The sequence below is a fragment of the Gobio gobio genome, assembly GCF_949357685.1.
Source record: "Gobio gobio genome assembly, chromosome: 10".
In the NCBI taxonomy this organism is placed as follows: domain Eukaryota; kingdom Metazoa; phylum Chordata; class Actinopteri; order Cypriniformes; family Gobionidae; genus Gobio; species Gobio gobio.
The window spans coordinates 41063126-41085269 of NC_137116.1; the positions used below are offsets into that span (position 1 = coordinate 41063126).

The 22144-nt window shown below is 37.7% G+C and overlaps 2 protein-coding genes across 10 annotated transcripts; both read right to left on the reverse strand.

The window, feature by feature from the left end:
* Positions 1–198: 198 nt before the first annotated feature.
* Positions 199–14883, reverse strand: LOC307132755 (zinc finger protein 335-like). Of its 9 annotated transcripts, none has more exons than XM_079827291.1 (28): positions 14765–14883; positions 13247–13445; positions 12885–13155; positions 12714–12791; positions 11071–11997; positions 10501–10644; positions 10272–10427; positions 9868–10126; positions 9548–9725; positions 9238–9350; positions 8903–8921; positions 8642–8758; positions 8409–8485; positions 8140–8300; positions 7830–8047; positions 6291–6390; positions 6060–6133; positions 5299–5567; positions 5073–5211; positions 4773–4979; positions 4516–4658; positions 4236–4375; positions 3701–3801; positions 3423–3509; positions 2801–2884; positions 2567–2632; positions 1058–1163; positions 199–972 (listed from the first exon to the last, which is right to left on the reverse strand). In XM_079827291.1, exons 2-28 carry the CDS (start codon positions 13436–13438, stop codon positions 851–853), a joined length of 4548 nt encoding a protein of 1515 aa, XP_079683417.1. In that variant the 5' UTR covers positions 13439–13445; positions 14765–14883; the 3' UTR covers positions 199–850. The 9 variants fall into 9 exon arrangements, with proteins under 9 accessions (XP_079683417.1, XP_079683415.1, XP_079683413.1 ...); XM_079827289.1 differs by having other exon boundaries at positions 5073–5214; XM_079827287.1 differs by having other exon boundaries at positions 8642–8779.
* A 771-nt stretch (positions 14884–15654) lies between these two features.
* Positions 15655–19921, reverse strand: LOC307132757 (matrix metalloproteinase-9-like). Its single transcript, XM_079827294.1, has 11 exons — positions 19639–19921; positions 19282–19511; positions 19026–19174; positions 18809–18937; positions 17775–17942; positions 17541–17696; positions 17214–17421; positions 16979–17112; positions 16738–16888; positions 16470–16573; positions 15655–16366 (listed from the first exon to the last, which is right to left on the reverse strand). The coding sequence occupies exons 1-11, from the start codon at positions 19762–19764 to the stop codon at positions 16266–16268; spliced, it is 1656 nt and encodes a 551-aa protein (XP_079683420.1). The 5' UTR covers positions 19765–19921; the 3' UTR covers positions 15655–16265.
* Positions 19922–22144: the final 2223 nt, after the last annotated feature.

A 22144-nucleotide genomic window follows, 5' to 3' on the forward strand; every position in this document is an offset into this window, starting at 1 on the left:
TTATATCCAACTTTACAGCTCATGTCACAACCAAATGAAAAATTGCCAGTTGGATGGACCTGATCTTTGGTACTGAGCAGACAAAACACAGAAGAGAATGCAGTGATTTGATCATGAGTTGATCTGAACCTTTTTTTAACCCGACACAGCTTGGCATTCATGTGCAAGGTGTCTTAATAATGTACACAAGGCGTAAATAATGTCATACCATATACCATTTAATATTCATATTTTAAGTTCTGTTCCTTTGTATCATGTGCAACAGCTTTGTCAAATCTGTAGAATATAATAGCATGATGACACTAAGAAAATCAACGATAGGTTGAGATAAAGAGGTTGTGATTTATTTGGTATGTATTTTAAGTTCCTTTCTGTAGCCATCTCAAAGAAAAACAAATCTTTAAAACTTAAAAAGCTAAAGATGAAACGACACATTTACATAAAATGAAAAAGGATCAACTCTCCTTTATAAGCACTTTAGCTACAGCTAGGAACTGTTTCATAACAATGTTAACGTCAATCCTGCATTGTCATTGAAGTAGCATCCACCGTAGTACATCATAGCAACACGTAGAATTAAATACAGGATTCTCTATACAGGCGGCTCTCGGCTTTCGTGTTTCTTTTTCTTTACAAGGCAAAACACTGTAGGCACACAAAGATAAATGCTTTAAATATATACAGTGGCAAGAGTTTGCAGAGAGGATCTAACTGTACATTCACCCTCTTACTGAATAATTCTAGAAGACAAATTTAAGTTTGTGGAATAAGAGTTTGTGATGTCCACTGCAGTCATCTGAGCCGCATGTGTCGGTGTTGTTAAATAATAGTCAAAGTGTGTGTCTTGCTTTTACTCCTCAGTAAAAGTGATGACGTCATACTGGATGCCCTGCTGTTGCAGCTGCTCCAGCTGTTCAGGTGTGGCCTCTGTGTAAACCGTCTGAGCCTGAGCCATGGCTGCATCTGCAACAGCTACACACATACATCACTTACATCACATCTGACATTTCGAGTGATCAAAACTTCTTAGGTAAGTGTAAAAGGTGAAAGGTCATACCGGTGACAGCGGAATGGGCCGCTGCCTCCAGGTCCTCGGGGGCGACAACCTGCTGCTCGGCACTGATGGGGACGTACTGGATCTGTCCATCCTGAGACAGAGCAATCTGACAAAAAACACAGAAGACATTTACACATGAACTAGTTTTTCCCGTTTTCACTGTTAAAGCCATGTGATGTACATCTACATACACTACTGATCAAAAGTAACAAAAAAAGTTGGCGGGGGGGAATGAATAATGTATTAAATTGATCAAAATTACAGTTAAGACTTTTGCATTGTTACAAAAGATTTCTATTTCAAATAAATACTGTTCTTTCGAACTTTCTATCCAAAGAATCCTAAAAAAATATTTTCAACATTGAATCAGAAATTAGCACCAAATCAGCATATTAGAAAGATTTCTGAAGGATCGTGTGACACTGAAGACTGGAGTAATGATGCTGAAAAAAATCTGCTTTGCCATCACAGGAATAGATTACATTTTAAAAAATATATTCAAAAAATATATATATATATTTTTAAATTGTAAAAACGATTCATTATTGATTAATAATTCACAATATTACTGTTTTACAGTATTTTTGATCAAATAAATTCAGCCTTGGTGAGCATTATAGACTTCTTTCAAAAACATAAATTCTTATTGATGCCAAACTTTTAAACAGTAGTAGTACACCTTAGACTGGGTAAACGCAGCCTGATCTGCCGGCGATTTGATTTCGCCCTGCAGCTCAGGCTGGAAACCTGTACATTTTTCTATCCTGCTTCCGTTAAAAATCTGCGGGGACCAAATCACAAACTGGCTTATCCACCTGGCGCACTATTGGCGGGTTTAACTCGATGACGATAGAGAAGCGACGGCAAGCAGCTTTTTGTTTACATTCAACATGGTGGCCACCGAAGCGCAGCAACCTGTTGATGCCGCTGTCGCAGCTGTTTTAAAAGATTTCAAAGGCAAGTTTTTTTGAAAAAACGGAACAGAAACTTGCTCTGGAACAATTCCTACAAAAGAAGTATGTGTTCGCCTTACTACCAACCGGCTTTTGTAAAAGCCTAATTTACCAGCTAGCCCCGCTGGTGGCCAAAAGAATCCGTCACCCGGATTGTTGGTCTGATTGGTTGAAGGACTATATAATTGCAACAGAGTCATTTGAACTATGCCCGTTGATCACGCCTCTTGTGCAGTAGAAAATACAGAGCAGACTCCCCAGACTAATGTTCAATCTTAAAAGATTGAGCTTTGTCTGGTGATAGCCAGACAAAGTATACTTCTGATTTATGCCACTTTATTAAAATAACATATAGGAGGTTTAATATGCTGTCATTAACAACAAAGCGGCACATGGTTGTAGAAAGAAATAATTTCAAGTCTGAAGACAAGAACAGCTCAAAGTGGAATCTCTGAGTTATTATGTTGCATTTACTGTAATTCAGCCAATGCCAATAATATAGCATAAACAAAGCTGTAATGTAAAAAGCAGGTTTGTATCCTGCTCTGGGCTCAACCTGTTGCTCCTGCAGAAATGTCCCATCATGCTCGTACTGAATGTGAGCGATCCGCCCATCCTCCATCTGCAATTCACAATCAGAATTTTTTTTTCTGTTGTCATAATGATAAAATATAACGTCCAACAGACCATGAATGAAACTAAAAATGCTTTTCAGTCAGCAGTTTCAGATCAGATGAGCCTGTTCCTAGTCGGAGAACATTTGTGGACCATCTAAAGAGCACATACTAACCTGAATGTGGTTTCCGTCAGATACCACCACATATTCCCGTGGGAGTAGGTGCTGAACTCCATCCTGAGAGATGATATACTGGACCTGAAAAAATATAGGCCAGAAGAGGGGCAACAAAATTGTAACTCTTGAATTGTAAATCTTGAAAACTAATTGACAACAGAAAACGAATGTGTATTTTATATACAAGTTAGGGGTCAGTAAGATTTTTTTTAAAGCAATGTCTTGTGGTCACTCTATTCAATCAAAAATATTTGAAAACAATAATATTGTGTTTAAATAAAGTATTTAAAAAATACAAAAAAAAACTGTTTTCTATTTTAATATATTTAAAAATAATAATAATTCCCCCTATGATGGTAAAGCTGAATTTTCAGCATCATTGCTCCAGTCTTCAGTGTTACATGATCCTTCGGAAATCATTATAAAATGATGATTTTATGCTCAAGACACATTTCTTATTATTATCAATGCAGAAAACAATCTTTTCAATTTTGATCAATTTAATGTGTCCTCCTTACTGATTAAAAAGTATTCATTTCTTTCTTTAAAAAAATCTTACCAACCCGAAACTTTAGAGCAGTAGTGTATATGACTTTTGCTGGTTGAGAATGAGTTGTACCTCAGTGACCTGATTGTCTCCAGTCATTAAGTGCTGTACCGTCTGTCCATCTACTGTTGTGATCTGCTGAATATAAGTCGCCTCCTCCTGAGAAATGTAGAATTTGTCAAAAACAAGCTAAACGTGAAACCTGAATCTACCTGAAGTCTGATATAGTCTGATATAAGAAAATAATCAAAACTATCTGTATTACGTGCAAATTAAAATGTCAAAATGCGCAAAAAGAGTCAATTATATAAAGGATGAAAATGAGTGTGGATTTAGCAATTGTGCAATACCTGGTCAGAAAGCGACTGATCCTGAGCCACAATGATGTGTTCCTGACCCAAAGCCTGCTGCAACCTCTCTGGACTGATGACTGTCTGACCCGCCTGCAGATCTGGAGAACATGGGGAAAAATAAATATTATAAGGTACAAGTAAAAATTAAGAATAACAAAAGCCAAAACCGAAGTTTGGTTTGTGTTGTCAACATGTTGAGAAGACGCTGTTTTCTGGGCTGCGAAAGCAAATCTACTTTGCTTGCACTTGCAAAAGGTCAAGACTCAAATTGATCAGGTTTGTTTGTTTATAGTTTAAAACGCTAGGTACCATGGCAATATTCATGGAGAAGAAAAAAATATATAAATCCAGAAAACTTGTATGTTGACCAATACATTTGCACATGGTTTGTCTTAATGCATATTAACAACACCACATGTAAACAACATTAAAAACTTGATTTTCACCACAGTGGGTCTTAAAAATAGCATAATAGGGGACTTTTTACTACAAAACTGTGCGAAAAATGCAGTCTCACTATGTCAGCACTTACTCTGTAGTGTGGCTAAAGCTTCTTCATCGCTGTTAACGATGATGGTCTGCTGAGAGGGGACAGATCGGGTTTTACGGGGCGAGGGTTCCTGAGTGTGAAGCCTCTCCATGTGAAACTTGAGGTGGCCATTACGGTTAAACCTAAAAAAGAAACTCAGAGGCTGCAGAGGTCTTTGTGTACACATGTTGTTTACATTGTTTATGTAATGTAAACAGCACAAATTCTGTGACAAATCAATTCTATTATCATTTTAATGATGGTGTTTTGTTTGTTTCCTCACCTCTGGCCGCAGACCTGACAGGCGTAAGGCTTCTCGTTGGTGTGTGTCATCATGTGGCGTCTCAGGTCTTTCTTGTTTTTAGAGGCAAAACTGCAGCTGGTGCATTTATGAGGTCTCAAATATGCGTGCATGGCCATGTGAGACTAAGATTGAAAAAAAAAGAAAAAGTATTTAACAAAAAAATAAAAGGTTTTGGACAGGTAAAAAAAGAAAATCATAGACACGTTATTAACACTCATACCACAGGATCAACACACCTTGACTTCTGGCCAAGAAGGTGCTGTAAAGTCACAGTCTGGACACTTGAATGTTTTGGGGTCTATGTGCGCCCTCTTGTGGTTCTCCATATCAGAGCGGCCGTGGAAAGCCTCCATGCAGATGCGGCAGGAGAAGCGTTTGGTGTTTAACTGTTGAGAAGGGGGTGATGGACACAGGGAAGGGGAACCTGGAGCTTCGCTGCTTAGCTGCAGGAAGAGAATTTCAGCAATTTAACTTTCCATTGGGAAGGAACATAACATCGGCTATTCCATCTGTGAAGTAGCAAAAACCAGTCTCACCTCTACCTGCTGCAGGCCTCCATCTGTCAAGCCTGAGCTCAGGAAAAACCTCTCTTTATTCTCTTTGAGGGTTGTAGAGATGGACAAGGGCTCGGTGCTCACTTCCATGACCTGAGGCTCTGCTGAGGGTTCCTCTAAACTGCTGCCAAACACACGCGCATTATCTTAAAGGGTTTATATGACATTTATAGGCATGACAGTGGTTGTTTTCGACATGCAGTGGTACCTGTGTGCGGTCTCGTCGGAGGCCTGCTCCACCACACTGAAATCTGCTCCCTCGTATGTACTGATGCCAATCTGTGCCTCTTCCTGCGACACAACATCGGTCTCCTCGTGCTCCACAGCCCCTGTAGCCGTCTCAAACGCCTCCTGAACCAGAGTGTCCCCGTTTTCTGACACATGGAATGTGACGATCTTTTGAGGCTCACTCCCAGAACCAGCCTCGGCCCACGTTCCCGTCTCCAGAGTCTTAACATCGGTTTTCAGCACCGCCACCTGAGAAGAGTGAATCGATAATCGAATATATTTAGATACAGATATATAATGAACAAAATGTTAAATTACTTTATAGATTCATGTTTATATGATATGTGATGATATGATTCATGAGTCATATAGTAAAATACTAATTCTAGTTTAACACTGATGACTTTTATAGCACAAAAGTATGAGCCATAAGCATAAAAAAGGCTGATTTAATTATTATATTTTTAATAAGCAAGTATTTATTGAATTCATAAATCATCTACAATAAGCAGGCTTTTGGAAAAGTTGTTGGCTAATAATACATCCAATTATTCCTCTATAAAGCATGTCTGATGTCTTTTGTTGTTAAAATTAGTATCTTTCTAAAATCTCCAAATCTTTTATACATATGACATTCATTCACATACTTATACCTTTTCATCCAATAAATGCCATATAAATTAGGCTTTTATAACATTATTCTATATTCCAGTAGAAGATGCCAGTGTGATAGTACATTACCTGCAGTTCTCTGGCGTTACTCATGTTTAGCAACAGATCTAAAGCATTCTGGGCTGAGAGGTCTGTAGTCTGGGCTGTGAAAGAAGGTACAGTTTAAACACCATAAGCTGAATATTAATATCATAAGGTGAAAGGTTAAATATGTGTAAATTAATTGAATCACACACTATATTTTAAATGGGTTACAACTGCAGATGTACTGATAACGTTTTTGCTGTACTGATAACTGACCTTGCTCATAAATGATGGTAGTGTTTCCCAGTGCATCTTGGGATACAGATGTGTTCCCTATGGACTCCATGGTTTGCAGAGTAATAGGATCCACTGTTACCTTTAGGAGTAAAAATATGTTATATTAAAGGTGGGGTAAGTGTTATTTCAAAACTGCTTTAGAAATGTGACTCGGGCCGAGTACCATAACAAACTGATAGCCAATCAGCAGTAAGGGACGGACATTAGCGGAGCGATGACAGAAAGAGAGAAATGGCAGATAAAAAAAACACATGTGGAAGGTGTCTGTGGAACAAAAGAAGGCTTCTGATCAGGCAAGAAGTATCAGCTTTCCAGTGCTGGAGAGAACTCAAGGAGTGAAGGCCGAGGTTGCTTTATTTCTTCTCGATAGGCGAGTAACATTGATTTTGTTTTGTTTCACAGAACTAGCTGGCTTTTGCTTGAATATGCTTGTGTGTCATGTTCTCTTGTTTGTCCATTTGTGATCGTATTGTCGTTCACTTCAACAATGATAATTACCCATTCATTTCCACACTGTATAAGCCTGGAGCGTCTAAAACACTGTTTGTGTTTTTGTGTTCGCTATAACCCTCTAATCTAGTCATAATTGTAATATGTTCGTTAGTTGGGCTGTCATGCTCGTGCTATCGAGTTGTTCATGGGAACTATTTGTTTTTTTGTGTTCGCTATAACCCTCTAATCTTGCCTGGGTTACGTATGTGTGGGGCAGAGCTATCAAAATAGGGGTGTGTTTGTTTTGGTGATTTGAAATATCAACATCGGTTACCACAAAGCACTTACCCCACCTTTAAATACATTCTGTTCCTTCTGTAGTTATCATTTATAATTATAGCAATTATCTAATTATCTTCTAATTGTCAGAGCTAATAGTCTTGAAGGCAGTGCTTCGTGCGGTTGTACTTCAGGTGTCCTGAGTTCGTGTCTTGGCTCGGGGACCTTTCCCGATAAATAAATATTTAAATATCTTCTTATTAAAACAATAATAAAGGTTGAATAAAAGAAAAAATACATATATTTTCCAAAGAAACTTTGTGTACGAGTTATGTCAGGACAGACATCCACAACCTCAAATAAGAGAAGCTGTGCTTATTTCATTCATTAGTGTATCATATCGTACAAGGTTTAAATCATTTAATAGACATATCAAATAGTAGAAAAGGTATATGTAGTATTTTAGTTGATCTTGCCAAGCTCTGATTTCGGAGAGATGCGCGGAGATGGCAATGCGGCTATTTGATTTGCGCTCATTTCATTCATAGAGATTACACTCATTCACTTCACACACTCATCATTCTGTGGTGATTTTAGAGGTTTATGTATAATATCGTGCTATCCCCTGGTTCAACGGTTATCCAGTAAATACAAGGAGTGACTGTCTTCCGAATATTTGGTCAATTATTTGGTAAAATTCATTATTCGTTTTGAAGTCATTATCAATGCCTTTCTAAATAAGGTATTATTCAGGGTTTTCCTTCCATTTAGATACAAAAGCATCAAAATGCATATCCATGTACTCACAATGGTCCCCTGAAATTCCTGGGTTTCTTGCTGTAATTTCAGATCATCAATCTCCTGCATGGTGAAAACGGGCATCTGGCGTCGACGAATTGGCTCCTCTGGGTGGGACTGACTCCACTCATCGAAGGCCTCGGGGTGGCGACACTGCACATGCAGCCGCAGGTTCTTCCTGTGTCTTGTTGTAAAGTGGCACATGTCGCATGAGAAGGGCTTTTCACCTGAGCAGGAGGTAAAGATGGACAGAGATGACTGATCAGGAAACCTTTTTACTTCCAACATTTGAAACATTCCTAATCGTTACGCGACTCACCAGTGTGTTTAATGGCTATGTGGGACACCAGGAAATCCTCTTTACTCGTGGAGTATTTGCACTCTTCACATTTAAAAGGTTTGTCGTTGGTGTGGGACAGCTGGTGATTGAGCAGGTGCTTCTTGTCATTGCAGGTGTACTCACAAAACTCACACTTAAACCTGACAAAGAAGATGAGAAAAATAGATACCTTTATAGTATGTTTACCACCAGTGGAGTTTTTTTTAGGAGAAACAGACATGTACACTGAGTCCTGACATCTCACTTACGTGCTGTTGCCACAGTTCTGTATGTGCGTGAGAAGATGCATTTTGAAAGTGTAGCGCTTCTTAAACGATTTCCCACACTGCAAAGCAAACACATTTATGCTAGTGTTAGCATGGCAAATATCCAGGGCTACATTTCCCAAAAACATCATATGCCAGTGTTTTCAACAATCTGCGTAGACTTATTCATTGATTCATCAAAAATAGTTACAAGAACTTACATACAAGAACTTTACCTTGTCACACATGTGAGGTTTCTCCGTGCTGTGTGTCTTCATGTGCTGCGTCAGGCGTTTCTGCATGGGGTACACGCGGCAGCAGATGGGACATGGAAACTCGGACACTTTGGGAACCTGTGAAGGATTTACGCAAGACTGCTGTCGCATGAAAAGCTACCCTCATCAAACCAACTTAAACTCATATATCATGTCAATAAAAGTTAATAAAAGTTTGCTTTAACATGATTGTTTGTTGATGTTTCACATCTTGAGCCTTACCATATCTGTCTTCCGACTCCTAAAAGAGAAGAAACAAGAACATGAATAAATTTTAATCAGGTTATGTTAGGTGTGAATTTTAAATTAATGTAATATGTTTTACTTTCATAATCTGCACAATTTTAAAGGGACAGACAAGAGGCAGGATTTTTTAGAATTAGATTTTAATAAGCCAATTAAATTCCTGTATCCCAATTCCTGACTGTAAATGTTAAATGTGAAAATTTTGTCATCTTATAAAAGTACACTAGCATAGAGATGACCAAGAGTTTGACTAAATAAATAAAATTCATGATGAGTAATCGATAAAAAAATGAGATATTTTCAGTTCTTACTTGCTTTTGTTGTGGACGGCTGAATGCCGGATCACATCCTTCTTGTAAACACTGGAGTAATCACATACCTCACATTTGTAAGGTTTTGTACCTTCATGATTGAACATGTGCTCCTATAGGACACATGAATCAATTGTATTGAGTAATGCAGAACAATAACTAAAGATAAGATATTTATTTAGATACATATTATACAAATATTTACATAAAAATATTTTAAAATGTAAAAATTCCAACTAATAATTTAACTAAAAGTGAATAAAATATATTTTTATGGATTTATGGTTTAGATGAAGGACTCTAGTCTTACCTTCAGCGAGGACCACCGTTTGCAGCGGTAGCTGCACTGCAGGCACTTGAAGCGTTCAGGGTCGTTTCCCTCATGAGAATCCACATGGAATCTGAGATCATCTTGTGATAGAAAGCGAGAGCCACAGATCCAGCAGTTATGAGGCCTTAGCAGAGGCTTAAGGGATCTGTAGTATTTACTTAAAAAGGATAAATGAGATATTGACTGTCTGGAATATGTGGTTACATTGGATTACAAATTATTCTAAGATATAATAATTAAAGGTCAATTCAATCAGATGTTGTTGTGGATGATCAAAAAGTAGTGCCGGCATTACATACTTGCGATTCATGTACTTTTTGTACTTCTTCTGAAGAAAACGTTTTGAAGGCCGGCCTCGTTTTTTGGGCAAAAACTCCAGGTCATCATGGCTTGTGTTTGATGATGGATCTTTGTTCTCTGAATCTGACTGGCTGACGCCTGGTTCCGCTGCCGTCCCATTGGATAATGAGGAAGTTCCATTCTCTAATCCAGAGGAACTTGCTTCTTCAGGAGCTTGAGGGTCCTCTGCACTGTTCGTTTGAGACACTGCTGGTGTCTCTGTTTCATAGAAAGGTGAAAATAAGAGTTATCACAGACCAATGAAAAAGTAGATTTATGACTTGAATTTCAGTTTTTCGATGCAACTAACTTAAAATCTATCTTAATGTATTTCCGTGACCCAAAAAGCTAAATGAACATTGACCTGACTCAGGAAGGAATTTGCGAGGTGGCCCCACCCTCCTGCGGGGACGTTTCCGTGAGGTAGAGGAAGATGATGAAGAGCAGGAAGGAGGAGTGGAGTGACTGGCAGCCAATTTGGGCCTGGCCTCTTCATCGGCTGGCTTATAATCACTGTCACCTGAATGCAAAATAAAACTGCATTAAAAAACAGAAAATTATGAACTAGAGAATGCAAACTACACTACACTAACCTTGATCATCAAGAGCGCCCGCATCAATGACGTCATCGTCTTCCTCTTCTGGCGGGTCCTCCTTTTTGACCTCAGCGACCGATCGTGGCTTGCTTTCGGACTTTCGAGGACGTCCTCGTCCACGTTTCTTTTGGCCTGGAACACCTGCTTGTGAGAAAGCACAACCTGAACAAGAGAACCTAAAAAAACTGTATGCATAAATCAAGACCTGATGGAAACTTAAATTCAGCATGAAACAGAAATTTCTATAGTCTTGTCTTGATATGTCCATTGGGATTTGTTTGGACCATCATTGTGGCTTGCTATTGCTGCAATCTCATGTGAGTGACAGGTTGCCCCATGCTCATAAGAGAAGACATTATTATTAGTCATTATTTCATTATGACTTTAAGATTGTTTCATTATTTCTTCCTTTATTTTAATTTATGCCTATAATTTGTCGAGCATATTCTGCCAAGCTCAATGTATAGTCCTGGAGAAGGACTGCAAGCTTTGAGAGGGGCCATTAATGGGGCTGATAATACTGTATTTTACATTTGAAAAAGACATAATTAGCACCTCCTACTTTACCTGCAGGTTTAAAGTGTTTGTCTCTCATGTGGTTGATGAGCGTATCCTTAGAGGCACTTTTATATGGGCACATCTTACACCTAAACTGCTGTACGATCACCACCTCCATCATTTCCTCCAGTTCGGCCATGTCTGGGGTTCTGTGCCCCGGCTCAACCACCACCCCAGAGTCCACGGCTTCAGGATCTGGGTGGGTGGAATAGGTCCCACTGCTACTTATGTATTGGCCAGGCAAGTTATCATTGCAGTCCATTTGATCAGTAAGCTGAGATCCCATTGTGTCAGCCAGGGAGTGGCGAACAGTGCCCTCGTCGGCATATAGTGAGCCCTGTGGCATGTAGGAATGCTGGGGCTCTTCTACCATGCTTACTTCCTGCTCCGAGGCCGAGACGTGCTCTCTGTCATCCATGCTGCTGTCAATATAACGTGAATGCTGCGGCCGCTCCGCCCTCTCTTCACCATACTCCAAAAACCCATCACTGCACTCTACGACATAGCGGGAGGAGCGAAACGAGCATCTCTGAGGGCTACTGTTCGTACCGCTGCACTCTGCTGCGTAACGCCGCAGAGGCTCTTCCGAGTCAGCCACGTTGTAGTCAGTGACACCAGAATGACGTGGGGTCTGGTCTGGTTCGGCTCCAGAGCACTCAATGTACCGAGCCTCCCTGGTCTGGTCTGGGTCGTCTCCTCCACTGCATTCTATGTACTGAGAGTGCTGAGGCTGGTCTGGGCGGCTGCAGCTGCTGCTGCTGTCATCGTGCTCACGGTATCCGGAGTGTCCAGGCTGGTCGGGTTCCACGCTGCCCTGTGGGTTTTCTGACAGGTCTGCCTGGTCCAGGCAAGTGGAGGTGGGTCCATCAGCAAGGGCTTCAATGGCAATGCGGCTTGACAGTGCAGAGGAAGACATGCGAGCCACCATTGGAGCTCCTAAACACAGTGAACAAAGAAAATGGCTGAATATCCAAAAACTACCTCACATCTCTTTAATCTATTCTAATTGATTTGATTCTTAAAGGGATAGTTAACCAAAATATGAAAATTCTGTCATCATTTACTCAGCCTCATGTCGTTCCAAACCCGTATGACGTTCTACTGTGAACTGAGAACTTTTAAACAGTTCTGGTTCCCATTGACTTCTTTGCAAATCCGATGCAAGTAGCTGAAACTGTTTGGTTAACAACATTCTTCAAAATATTTTCTTTTGTTCCACAGAAGAAAGTCAGTCATACAGGTTTGGAATGACATGAGAGTGAGTAAAGAATGTTTATTTTTGGGTGAACTGCCCCTTTAAGTTCATTTGAAAAGGTTATTTCCTGTAATGAGTGTGGCAGTAATACAAGCACATTTGGCTCAAACAATACATTAAATACACTTTTTTTTATACTTATTTCATAGCTTTTTTTAAAATTATTTTACTTTAAATCATTCATCATCATCAAGATGGCATAATTTTAATATTTATCTCATGTTGAGGTCCATTTGGAAGTGTCTGGAAAATTGTATGTAAAACAGCAGACTAGACAGCTAAATAAATAATTTTGTGTTCCAAAATTAAAGTAATTTACTTTCAAATTAATTATTTTTCAAAGAATATGCGATTTCAGACGCAGCCCTACAATTTGAACTCTGGGGATCTTTCTCACCATCATCAGGACCTTGGAGGATCAAATACTGTGTGGTCTCTGCACTGCCATCCTCTGCGCTTGTAACCGCAATACATCCTGTAAAATGGACATAGAAACACAGTATTTAAATTGAATACTAAACTTAAATACCTTGAGTGTAATAAAAATGAAAATACAAGGTTTCTCTACCATTCATAATGTCGGGTCCAATGGTGGATTCAATGATCTTATCAATAGCCGAGCCAAGATCTGAGGATGTGGAAGCAGTGGAATCAGAAACCATCATTCCTCCTTCAGAAACGGCACTGGAGTGCACCAGGACCTGGACAGACTCCGAAACCAAGACCGATTGTGTCACGGTGGAGACGCTGGACACACTGGTTGACTGTGCGACAGAAGAGGAGTCTGGGAGATGTACTCTTTGTACATCTGTACTGGAGCTTGTCTCTGGGATAAAAACCTACAAAACACCCGCCCCCCAAAAAAACTTGAAATTAAGAATTACACACTAACATGTGGAGCTACGCAGATGTGTGGATTGCTTGTCTTACCACAAGTCCCTCTGAGCTCTGTCCTACGTGACAGTCTGATTCTGGGGCCGGGGCAGGAGGAGCTGCTGCATCGCTGCTATCAGCAGACATGGCTTCTGAAGACTCCATGCCCATGCCGCTTTCTGACGGCTCCTCCATCCCAGAATGCCCCACATCACTGCTGCTCTCCACCTCCATGTCATCAGAATCCATCTCTGCTCTATAGAAAAGTGTCTGTCAATCGGTTTTTCAGCACTAAATGTGTCCTGAATGATAAATGCTAGGGCATGGACAAAGTGTAATGAAGTATAATCATTTTATTAAAAAAAAACATTTACATTTAAAACTTATTTTTATGTATTAAAGTGATTCCGTAGATGTTCAGTATTTTAATATTTATATGAATAATATATAATTTAAATGATTCAACATACACTACTGTTCAAAAAGTTTGAGGTAAGATTTTGCTTTTCAAAGAATTTAACTTTTATTCAGCAAGGAAGGATGCATTAAAAGTGACAGTAAAGACATTTATATTACAAACGAAATACTGTTCTTTTAAACTCTATTCATCAAAGCATCTAAAAAAATCAATATGGTGCACAACTGTTTTCAACATTGATAATAATAAATATTTAATCGAATAATTAATTCGATAAACTTTGCATATATTCATGAAATGTTCTTTTCATTCATTCACATACATATTGATTCACCTGCAGATTCTCTGCAGTATTTGCACAAGAGGCTTATTGCACAACATGATTTAATTTTCAAAATAAATTAATTGCACATTACAGAGCACATTTTATTCACATCTATTCTTTATATTTTGTGTTGTATTGTATTAATTGTTATTACCTACTCTGTGATTTATGTATGTCTACTGCAGTAGTCTCAAATTCCGCCAGGGGATGAATAGTCTTGTGATAGCGCCTTTCTAGGTCACTTAAGTACTTTATAAGCACATTATAAGATTACCAGCAAAAGCATAAGCCAATGCGGTCTCCGCATTAAATGCACTTTAAAAAAAACATGATCTAAATCATTTGATTTCTTCCACACGCCAAATGATACCAAATCCCTCCCCACCAGAGCACCCATCTGGCTGTGTTTGGGACATAAATTAAAACCTCTCTTGACTCAAACTTCTCAAGGACATCAAGGTCCTTACTCATCATTTACACGCTTTAATGTTGAGCACACTAACAGCTTTATGGAGAAAATGTCACTGCAATAGACACTTGAAACCCCACTTGAACTGTGGCTACTCTTGTCTTGTTCGTTTCAAACTATACTACTAAGCGCGAGTGTGTGCTGCCCTTCGTCCTGCCTGCTCGCGCAGCGCCATTTTCCCTCCCGCCGCTCCGAGTTTATTTTTTTCCGCTCAGGCGATATGAAGAACCGCTCGGGGACCTCGAGGGCCTGCGTGAGCAGGGAGAGCCAGTCCGCCCGAATGTTTTTCTCTCGGCCATCAAGGAAGAAGCTGTATTTGTAAACAATTTGCCCCCACTGTTTTGAGCTAGGATTTTTTCTTACCGTGAATGGACGACTGTTTTGCTCTTCAAACTCGCGAATGAGGCGAAATAATTAAATCTTTGAAAGCGAAGAGTTGCTGTGCTTTCTAGTCGGGCGCCATCAGCGTCTCCTCGCTTCCTGTCCTCAGAGCTGGCCGGAACTCATTTATTCGTCATGGGGAAAAGACGAGTGGGATAAATGCTATATCGGTTTTATAATGTATGACGATTTATATCAAAAGTCATGTTTTATCTAATGAACATGTATATCTACCATTTCGCTTAATCTTTTAAATGTTTTGTCAAGTAATTGTGTGAACCGGAGGACTATTGCTCTGAGAGGATGTAACCACTGAATGTCTCGCGGATTAATATGACGCGAGTTGTTTATCTTGAGATTCTCATTTATATTTTTTATTACGCCAAAATAAACATATCTTTGAATATATTGTATGTGAGTAATTTGCATTCTGTGGATATATCATTATGCATTATACCACACTGCATATGCTATCATCCTGCTAATAATATAGTGATTGTATTTCTATTTTTAACTGATTACTGTTACTAGAATGCATGGTGGTTGTGTGTGTACATTTATGTATACTGTACATACAATTTAAATATGACACACAAGGTCGAACTTTTATATTACTATTAATATGTCAAATATTATTGTGGTAACTGTTTTAACCCGTATGCAGTGATTTAATACATACTATTATATTCCAAATGACAGTATATACAGTGGGGTATAGTGCCATATTTATAGCACAGATTCACTTAATATAAAAGATTATGAGAATGAAATAATCATTAATCTGTGAGACACTCAGTAGTTTCATTCTCTTAGAGTAACCGTCTAAAAATTCACACAGGCCAAATACCAGTGAAAGAGCAGTTGCACATATTGAATGATCTTGTTTACAAATTTATTTAGTAAACATAATGCTAAAACAAATAAAGATACTATAAATAAGTAAAAAGTTGAACATTAAATTAATAATATTAATACTGTCATTTACACCAGGCAAATGATTACACAATACACCAAAATATGGGCTTAATAACATCTCAAAATTAGGGGGAAAAAATAAACCTTTGCTTTGAAAAACATCTTGAGTGGGGTCAACACAGAGAATGTTGACAACAAATGCATTTAGGCTACAATGTTCCTGTGATGACTCCAGTCATACATTTACAAACACAAAGTTAATTCCTAGAGTTAGACTGGCATTGCCTCATTTAAGTTTTATAGAACAAGATTATAGTTTCTCTTAATGTGCTGTTAAGAAACTCATCATGACCAAAGCAGTTATATAGTAAGCTGAAATAATAAATTATAAGACCATGTTAAAGCTGACAGACAATGAGACAAATCTGCCTAACATCCCGTTTCATGTGCCTATGATAATTTCAGTGTTTATATTTAATTTATTTTAATTCTATCTGTGTCTTCCTCACTACATTTTACACAGAAGAGAAATGGTTTCCCTATTATAAAGGGCTCTGTCATCAGGTTGTCATCTGCATTTCACCATGTCCTTCACGAAACCGTTTTGGTCATTCACCCTTTTGGCATTCATTCTCCAGTAGTAAATCCCCCGGAAGAAGTAAAAGTATCCTGCAAAATAAAAAATAGAAAGAACCAATTTAATTTGCTTGATCAGATAAATTACAGTAGTTATTTAGACTTTTAAAATTAATTTGAACATAATCTCACTTACTCTTGAAGCGGAACACATTATGTGCATCGATGGGCATTCCATAAAAAAATGAGTCAGTGACGTGAGGGTATCCGCTGTCGATCAGCTGAGTCTTCACATCGAGTCTGTGACAATAAATAAGAGATAAGACAATACTATGAAAAACTATTATTATTATTATTATTATTATTATCATCATCATTAAATTAGAATTTCCAAAATATGCATTTCTCAATGCTTGACACTATATGATCAGTAACAGTTACAGTCTTGAAGCAAAGTTACTTACCTCCAGAAATTATTTCCATTAAACAGGAGCACCTTGCCGTTTCTTCTCTGCACAGCTCCCTTCACTCTGTCCAAGTCACTTGGTAGGCCGAGCTTTTTGATTTTACGTGGTCCAAGCACATTCTTTTCATTATAAACCCAGAACTGTTTATCTGTGCACATGAAATACAGCACTGTTTTATATCTGAACTTCAACATATGCTGCAATAATGGTGAAATATCTCAATTTGATTAATAAGTACCTGCAAAGAAGTAGATCTTTTTGGTGAGCTGGTCCTCAAAGGCACTGTTAATGATGGCTGGCAGTGCAGGCCACTTCTCTGATACCAAGAAAGGGCCTTTGCGTTGTCCACTGCTTGAGATCTTCCAGTAGTGCCTTAGATGTAAAAAATTTGACGTAAAACATTTAGAAACATGTATTGGAGAATTGATTGTGGTTTGCAAGTTCATGTCAGTATATAGAATAACAGCTCATACCCATCCTTGAAGAAATGAAGCTCTTTCTGGATTTCACTGATGGCATCAAATTCCTTGATTTCGCAGGGATCCAGTGATGGGTCTACTACATGTGTTGTGGTGGAAACAGTGGTTGTTTTCTCACCTGAGGTGGGTTTAGTTGGCACAATTGGAGAGGAAGTGGTGGTCTTTGGTTTTGGAGGAGTGGGATTAGGGCCAGTTTTAGGTCCTATAAAACCAGAATTGTACAAGACCATTAAGTTTCAAGACCAAATTCTTGAATCTTAAATAAGAACATGCATAGTAAACTTAATCAGTGAATGATGGATCATTTAATTGTATAAATACCATAGAGATACTGAATGCCTTCAACATCATCCTGATTCAAGGAGAAATCCTCTCTATAATTGTAATAGGGATACATCAGAGCGTCTTTGATGTTGGAGTGGCGCAAACCAAGTGCATGTCCAAACTCATGAGCAGCCACCAGAAACAGACTGTATCCTATGAGAGAAAAGGCATGTTAACTAATGTCTCACTTTCATATTTGTATAGTGTCTGAAGGAGATGAGTATCACTTACCCCTATCAGGGCAAAATCCCCACTTTTTATCTGTGTCATAGTTGCTTGTAGTTGCACACCAGAGTTTTCCATTATTACGTCCTTTCCTGGTGCAGGAACTGTATGTCTGTCCCTGGAAGGTGAAAGGAAACTGGCATGGCTCGCCTTCTGAATTTCCACCAATCACAGCTGTTTCGGAAAATATTATATTATGAAAAAAAATTCTGTTTTGAAATTAAAGCCCTCTGCAGTGGTTGCGCACCAGGGGAGACCATCTGTGCGGCCCTCGGTGGTGCAGGTGGAGTAGGATATTCCCTCAAACAGGAAGGGGAAGTGACACATTGCACCATCTGCATTGCCATAGCGGGTTTGAATGGCTGAAGGAGACGCATCAAAATGTCATTATCTAATCCAAAAATGTATATATAACTTAAATATATGATGATCCCCTTGTGAGGGACCTGAGCTTTAATTGAATTGAATATATAAGGACTCATTGTTTCCAAAATTAAATAATCAGCTTTTTTATTATGGTTAGAATCCAAAGTAAATATTTAAAATATTATTCCTGAACAGCCTAATTTATTCTATATATACTAAATATTAAGTGTGATAATATAAAGACAATATGTTTCCAAAATTAAGAAACTGGCTTTTTATTTTAATTGGATAGAACTCAAAGCAAATATTTAAAATGTACATAAGAACTCAAACTTTAAATATAAGAACTCATTTATACGATACAGTATAGGAAAATTCTAAAGTGTGATATTATATTCAAATTTAAGTAATTGGCTTTTTTATAGCTATTGGATGGAACCCAAAGCAAATATTTTAAATATTATCCCAGTTTGATAACCCCTGTTTTAGGACACACTCTAACTGTTACTATACACTCAAAACTGTAGAGGGAGCTATTGTCCCACTATGCCTCCAATGAAACTGTATGAAGCTGATATTTAAACAATTTATATATTAAAGCCACTGCCGTTCATTCATGCTGTGAAATTGGGTTGTATTGATTGAAATATGAATCAAGTAAGAATCACTCTCACCACGTGGAGATCCAAGGGTCCAGTATTCATCATCATCAAAATGGGCATCTCCACGTATTCCCTCACCTGGAGCATAAGCATGAGCCAGAATACCATCTTTCCCATCAAAAGGGTTACGATCTCCGTGATCTGAAACAAAAACAGCAGCTCATTCAAACCTTCTCAGAAGTCAAAGTGTTTAATCAATACTTTTATTCATTACAAAAACTCAACTCACCTGTTTTCCCAAAGGAGATCATGATGTCAGCAGTGCCGTCATAGAGGCGTGTGAACGTCAGAGGGGTAACGTCACTCCAGACTTTGAAAGCTCTGGCAATGGTGTCATCGATCAAAGAGGCTTCCATGTCTGGTGAATAGTTCTCAATCCTGCCAAATCAAGTCAAAACAATGCAATAGATTTAGAACATGTTCATCACAAACCTATGAGATTTAAAAGTGTTGTAGTCAAAGGTTTGGTGCAGATAATATCTCACCTGTATGTAACATCAGTGTGACCCCACTTCGGGTCTCCTTCAAAAGTCTGATAGTTGCGGATGTCTGGGACCCCACAGCGAGGCTGCTTCATGGCATCAACGGTGGGTTGGTCAAGCGACCCCGTCTCCTCCAGCCCGAGCTGCCGCTGGAGCTTCTTCAGAGCTTTAGAAGTGGCCTGCAGTCCGCTCTTCTGGAGAACGTCTATGTAGCCGAAACGCTTCAGGTACTCCTGGAGTCAAATATTTATATAGATTCTTTTAGAATAGTAAAACTGCATTTGTACCATTTTAAAAGTAGAGGACAGATAGTAGATATCCATATCATAAAAACCATGAACTAAAACTTAATATACTCACATCTGCCAGCTGTGTGTTCTTTATCACATCTCCAGGAAACGTCACATACACAGATTTGAGTGGCACGCACCAAGCTCTTAAAGAACAGGTTCCAAGAACCAGAAACACCACGACTCCAAGTCTCATGTTTAGAGTTTCAAGTCAAGAATCAAAACTTCGAAAAAAGTAAACTTTGAGAAAAAGAAAACGGACTCAAACCTAGAAAAACAAGTGGAGAGACAAAGTGCATGCAGTCTTGTTGTGTCTTCTCCTCCTGATTTGTGTCTTCTCCTGTGCCCTGAAGGCAGTATTTATGTGCACCTCGGAGATATTTATGTGTATTTATGTGCACCCACCCACCTCCCGTCGGTCATTTTAGCACTCCCACTTACCAAACACTTGCCCACTGAAAGGAGTGAATTTTTTTTTTGTCCATTCAAAAAATAAGGGGCTTTCCAGCAACCTCACAATGAGCTTGAAGACACAAAAGATGACAACAAACACTGTCTTGTCTTTTATCTAGTTACTTAAAATAACAACTTAAAAAAATGAAGATATCTTTTTATTTCAGTATCTTTATATAATACATTTAATAAGCATATATATATATATATATATATATATATATATATATATATATATATATATATATATATATATATATATATATATATATATATATATATATATATATATTGTGAAATATAGGCTATATGAATATGACTGTATTTATGCAAATTAAAAGCGAATAAATAAATAGTATATTTAGTAGTTGCTATAAGACTATAAATATATTCATAGAAAATAAATAAATAAAATATATCTTCAAAAATTGGCTGAGTATAAATGTAAATATAAATAAATAAATATTTTTTAGCAATTAGCTATAGGAGTATAAATTAGTGAATGAATAGTATATGATTTCAGAAATTGGCTATATGAGTATAAATGTAGCCTATTTATGCAAAATAAATAAATACATTCACATACATATTTTAGCAATTTATATACAGTAATTGCACTTATATAGAGTAATAATTAATAAACCTACACTGGGGCGTAAGCAGATCATTCAAAAACATAAGAATGAGATTCCACAAATTAATACGAATTAGCCACTAATTCACCAAAACGTAGTTAGAATTTGCCATGAGATGAGTTGGAATGACATATAGACCTACATACAGGTGTCTTAATGCAGCTCTATAAACTTACAAAACTCAATGTTGCACACGTGTATTCATGTTAGTCTGTGTTGACATGAGTAGTTTAGGGCCCAGAGGCAAAGGAAATCCTAATCCATACATGGCCATAAATTGCTCTCATCAATTGCTCCATCAGCTGTTGATGTTCAGAAAAGTTGCCTAATGATGTTTTAAAAATGAAGATGTGGGTGTTCTAAAGTTATGCAAAAAACACAATCATATGCTAATTTCCTAATTTCAGTGGTGTTTTTAGGAACATGTTGTCATGCACACACATCACATAATGTAAAACACTCACTATATATGATATAAACAAATGCATCAGTGCATTAATAAACTGCGACAAACTAAAACAGGAAACAATTCTGTCATAACTAAAAGTATCTTGTATAAAGCATGTCTCTATTTTGGACATGAAAATTAATTTCGTCTCTCAATATGCTTGATAATGAATCAGCGGCTATACAGTTGGCGTGGTGACTGCCTGTATAAGGACATAAATAAAATTAGCTGTTTATTTTATAAATACATTTAGAATACAGAATAACGTAGGGCAAAGTATAATATCCTCCCGGGACGCAGAAAAAAAAGTGTTTTTTCATGTCATTACATTGTTTAGAGCATAAGAAACAAATTATATGTCCTCTGTAGTTGACACCAGGACTCAGTTGTTTAAAAAATAAAATGACATGAAATTGCATATAGGGAAAAACAATGGGATTTATTTTTAATGCACCAATCAATTTTTAGGTTTCAGGATTTTTTTTTTGCAAACTTTGTTTAAAGATGATTCTGAACTATGTTATGAAAGATATAAAGAAATGCATTGATATACCATTTTACTTTATGAAATGTGTGGGTAAAATGGCCATACTTGGATTTTCCCATTCAATGCAATGTATATATACACTGCATCTAATTTGCATATTAATGTGTTCTTGGTGCAACATGTAATAGAAAATAAGTGAAATAATCAGAGTAATAATTGGCAACATTTTCATAATAATATCTAATATTTCATAGGAACATTGGTATGCAATTTTTTCCCTATTCACTTGTTATGTCTCCAAAATGCCTGATAAACATGATTTAAATCCCAGTGTCCACTACAGTGGACATTTATGAAATCAATGCCCTGTTTTGTAACAGAAAGTCATATTTTGATTAGAAACTCCATAACATTTTCCTGAGATGTTGATTTATAACAAACAATTTGAAAATGAATCCGATTTAAATTATAATTAAAAAAAAAGATCATATTTCCATAAGAGTGCTAAACATTAATGTCAGCCGTTTTTAAAGACCAAGAAGAAGTTGTTGTC

Coding starts and splice junctions, on each gene's coding strand:
- LOC307132755 (XM_079827284.1), bottom strand. CDS start 13,438: ATGGATTCTGATGACATGGAGGTGGAGAGCAGCAGTGATGTGGGGCAT. Junction 11,998..12,713: donor CCTCCAAGGTCCTGATGATG/GTGAGAAAGATC, acceptor CACTGTGTTTAG/GAGCTCCAATGGTGGCTCGC. Junction 4,980..5,072: donor GAGGCCTGCAGCAGGTAGAG/GTGAGACTGGTT, acceptor CTCTTCCTGCAG/CTAAGCAGCGAAGCTCCAGG.
- LOC307132757 (XM_079827294.1), bottom strand. CDS start 19,764: ATGAGACTTGGAGTCGTGGTGTTTCTGGTTCTTGGAACCTGTTCTTTA. Junction 19,175..19,281: donor CACACTGATGTTACATACAG/GTGAGATATTAT, acceptor TTGATTTGGCAG/GATTGAGAACTATTCACCAG. Junction 16,574..16,737: donor AATGGAAATAATTTCTGGAG/GTAAGTAACTTT, acceptor TTATTGTCACAG/ACTCGATGTGAAGACTCAGC.